This window comes from Charadrius vociferus, unplaced genomic scaffold (genome assembly GCF_000708025.1).
Source record: "Charadrius vociferus isolate BGI_N301 unplaced genomic scaffold, ASM70802v2 scaffold163, whole genome shotgun sequence".
NCBI classification, from domain to species: Eukaryota; Metazoa; Chordata; class Aves; order Charadriiformes; family Charadriidae; genus Charadrius; species Charadrius vociferus.
The window spans coordinates 2,555,072-2,558,162 of NW_009648332.1; the positions used below are offsets into that span (position 1 = coordinate 2,555,072).

The 3,091-nt window shown below is 47.4% G+C and overlaps 1 protein-coding gene across 1 annotated transcript; it reads left to right on the forward strand.

The window, feature by feature from the left end:
- Positions 1 to 6: 6 nt before the first annotated feature.
- Positions 7 to 1,849, forward strand: MAGOH (mago-nashi homolog, proliferation-associated (Drosophila)). Its single transcript, XM_009884611.1, has 5 exons — positions 7 to 113; positions 311 to 369; positions 512 to 622; positions 900 to 982; positions 1,576 to 1,849. Exons 1-5 carry the CDS (start codon positions 26 to 28, stop codon positions 1,673 to 1,675), a joined length of 441 nt encoding a protein of 146 aa, XP_009882913.1. The 5' UTR covers positions 7 to 25; the 3' UTR covers positions 1,676 to 1,849.
- The last annotated feature ends 1,242 nt before the right edge of the window (positions 1,850 to 3,091 follow it).

Here is a 3,091-nt window from a genome sequence, read left to right on the forward strand (position 1 = left end):
CGGGGGGGCGGGCAGCGGCGGGACCATGGCGAGCGACTTCTACCTCCGCTACTACGTGGGGCACAAGGGCAAGTTCGGCCACGAGTTTCTCGAGTTCGAGTTCCGGCCCGACGGTGAGGGACCGGGACCGGGACCGGGACCGGGTCGGGGAGAGGGAGGGAGGGAGGGAGGGAGGGAAGGAGGGAGGGAGGGAGGAAGGGAGGAGGTGCGCGCCGAGGGCCGCTTCCCATGCCCGGGGGATGCGGGGCCGGGCTGGGGCCCGCCCGCCCCTGCCCCGGCGGGGGTTTAACATCCGCCCTGTCTCCGTCAGGGAAGCTGCGTTACGCCAACAACAGCAACTACAAGAACGACGTCATGATCCGAAAGGAGGTAAGGGAGAAGCCGGAGGGGGCGGGCGGCTCTGCCGGCCCTCGTCCGGAGCGGTGCCGGGGTGGAATAGGCGAACCGCAGCACAGGGTCTGGGCGAGCTGGGCGAGCCGGACGGCGGTTCATGCTGGGGCATCGTTTGTAGGCTTACGTGCACAAGAGCGTGATGGAGGAGCTGAAGAGAATAATCGACGACAGCGAAATCACAAAAGAGGATGATGCACTGTGGCCACCTCCGGACAGAGTTGGCCGACAGGTTGGTGTACAGTGTCTTTTCTAATTGCTCTGATTTTGATATGTTACCTCATTAGAAACATAACTGAGCCTTTTTCTAGCCATGAAGGAAACAAATACTATCTTAAAACCTGAGCAGTGCCCAAATGGCCATTTAGATGTATTAGTGTGGTTCACAGAGCTGCTGCATTCAACACCTTTATAATAAAAATGGAAAAGCTGTCACTAAGTACTGAACTACTTCAGTAACTAATACCATAAAAAAGCAGTTTGACTTCCTATAATCTTCTATTTTTCAGGAGCTTGAAATAGTAATCGGTGACGAGCACATCTCCTTTACCACGTCTAAAATCGGTTCACTCATTGATGTAAATCAATCCAAGTATGTACTCTGCTTTTTTAGGTTGCTGTTGTCTTTCTGTAGTAATCTATATTACAACTTGCTGATTGCTAGTTACTTGTATTTTAAATAATTTCAAAGTACAGATCAGTTCTTGGGGGCAGAAGTGCTGTGTTTTCCAGCATAATGTACCAAACAGTTTTAGACTATGGCATTACGCACTATTTTTTCAAACTCACCGAGCAGCTAACCTTACTGCAGGAACCCCTGTTAGGCGCTTTCAGAGTCTGAGCTGAACTGTCATTATGACACTGATGTCTCTGGGAGAACCAAAGACTTGTGTATTCCTCCCAAGCTGAAAAGACCAGGTATCATGTTTTGTAAATCCAAAGTGATGTTACTACTTGCTTTCATGATAAAAACGCCCATTTTGTCAAGACATAACTTGCAAACTTGGACTGTAGAATATTTTATCAATCCATGCAGGATAAAACAAATCTGTTAATGCCTAAGATGACCTCTGAAAAGCCTCCCTGTAGGCTTTGGACATTTTTTTTAATAGGTTACGTCTATAAACTGCTTGCTTAGAATGTGAAACTAACTTCTTTTTTCCTTCCTTCTGTTGTGCACTGCAGGGATCCAGAAGGCTTGAGGGTGTTCTACTACCTGGTCCAGGACCTTAAGTGTTTAGTCTTCAGTCTTATTGGACTACACTTCAAGATTAAGCCAATTTAAATCAAACAAACTGAAGTTTGTATTGCAGTGTCTGTACGGGGTGGGGGGGTGGGGTGCTGTTTCAATTCTTCACTATTTCTGGCCTGAAGCTTTTATGTATGTTAGATTTTTTTTTTTTACAAGCTGTCAGTGACTGTCTTAATAAAATGGTGAGATCTGTGTTTTTAATTTATACGTTCTGGTGAGAAACTGACTTCCTAACACTTCTTTTATCATGGCACGTGCAAGGTACATTACTTCCCTTGTAATACACAAAGCTATAGTTCACTTCTCTGTCTACGCAGCAGTACAAAATGGAATTAAGTCTGGCTCTGTCAGATTACATTTTTGCCAGCTGTCAAGATAAACTTGGATACTCTGTTGGCCAGCCCAAATATGCAAAACAACCAAGAAGGGTTGAACTAGGTGATCCCTGAGGTCCTTTCCAATCAGGGATTCTGGATTCAGCTGAAGCCCTGACTCTGTGTGGGATAACTGCTTATAGCAAAGACACACATCAGCTTCTGAACAGCCTGTTGCTGTGATTACCCGTCTGCCTTCAGAGCAGAGGTAGGCAACGGGCCAGCCGGCAGCCATCCAGGATCTTCACTGATACTCCATCCAGCTTTAGAAAAAATGGAATTAAAAGCAACGTAGAGTGTATTTAGTTTGGTTACAGAATCACAGAATCACAGAATGGTTAGGGTTGGAAGGGACCTCTGGAGATCATCTAGTCCACCCCCCCTGCCAGAGCAGGGTCACCTACAGCAGGTTGCACAGGACAGCGTCCAGGCGGGTTTTGAATGTCTCCAGAGTGGGAGACTCCACCACCTCTCTGGGCAGCCTGTGCCAGTGCTCCACTACCCTCAAAGTAAAGAAGTTCCTTCTCATGTTAAGATGGAACTTCCTATGTTCAAGTTTATGCCCATTCCCTCTTGTCCTATCACTGGGCGCCACTGAAAAAAGACTGTTCCCATCCCCCTGGCATCCTCCCGTTAAGTATTTGTAAGTATTAATAAGATCCCCCCTCAATCTTCTTTTCTCTAGACTAAAGAGACCCAAGTCCCTAAGCCTTTCTCCATAGGAGAGATGTTCCAATCCCCAGATCTGCTGGTTATAGACCAGCAGATCTGTTGTGCAGAACTGACTAAGAGACTCAGAGGACCCGTGTCTCAACTTCAAAGTGGTAATTTTTGTAAAGTGCTGCGGTCTGAGGCTCCCGCAGGCCCTGAGAGTGTTCCCCACAGCTCTGCCAGACTGCGCCCTTGCTTTCTCGAGCACCTCTTTCTATTTTTCCTAGATAAGTAGCCACTGCAATTAAAAAAAAAAAAAAAGATGGTGGTTAAATGGCTTTTTAAAAGGTAAAACCACCTAACCCCGTTACCTGTGCCAGCACCTCCTGCTTCCCTCCTCTTGCCACAGGCAGCCTCTGCCCTT

Coding starts and splice junctions, on each gene's coding strand:
- MAGOH (XM_009884611.1), top strand. CDS start 26: ATGGCGAGCGACTTCTACCTCCGCTACTACGTGGGGCACAAGGGCAAG. Junction 370..511: donor ACGTCATGATCCGAAAGGAG/GTAAGGGAGAAG, acceptor CATCGTTTGTAG/GCTTACGTGCACAAGAGCGT. Junction 983..1,575: donor ATTGATGTAAATCAATCCAA/GTATGTACTCTG, acceptor TGTGCACTGCAG/GGATCCAGAAGGCTTGAGGG.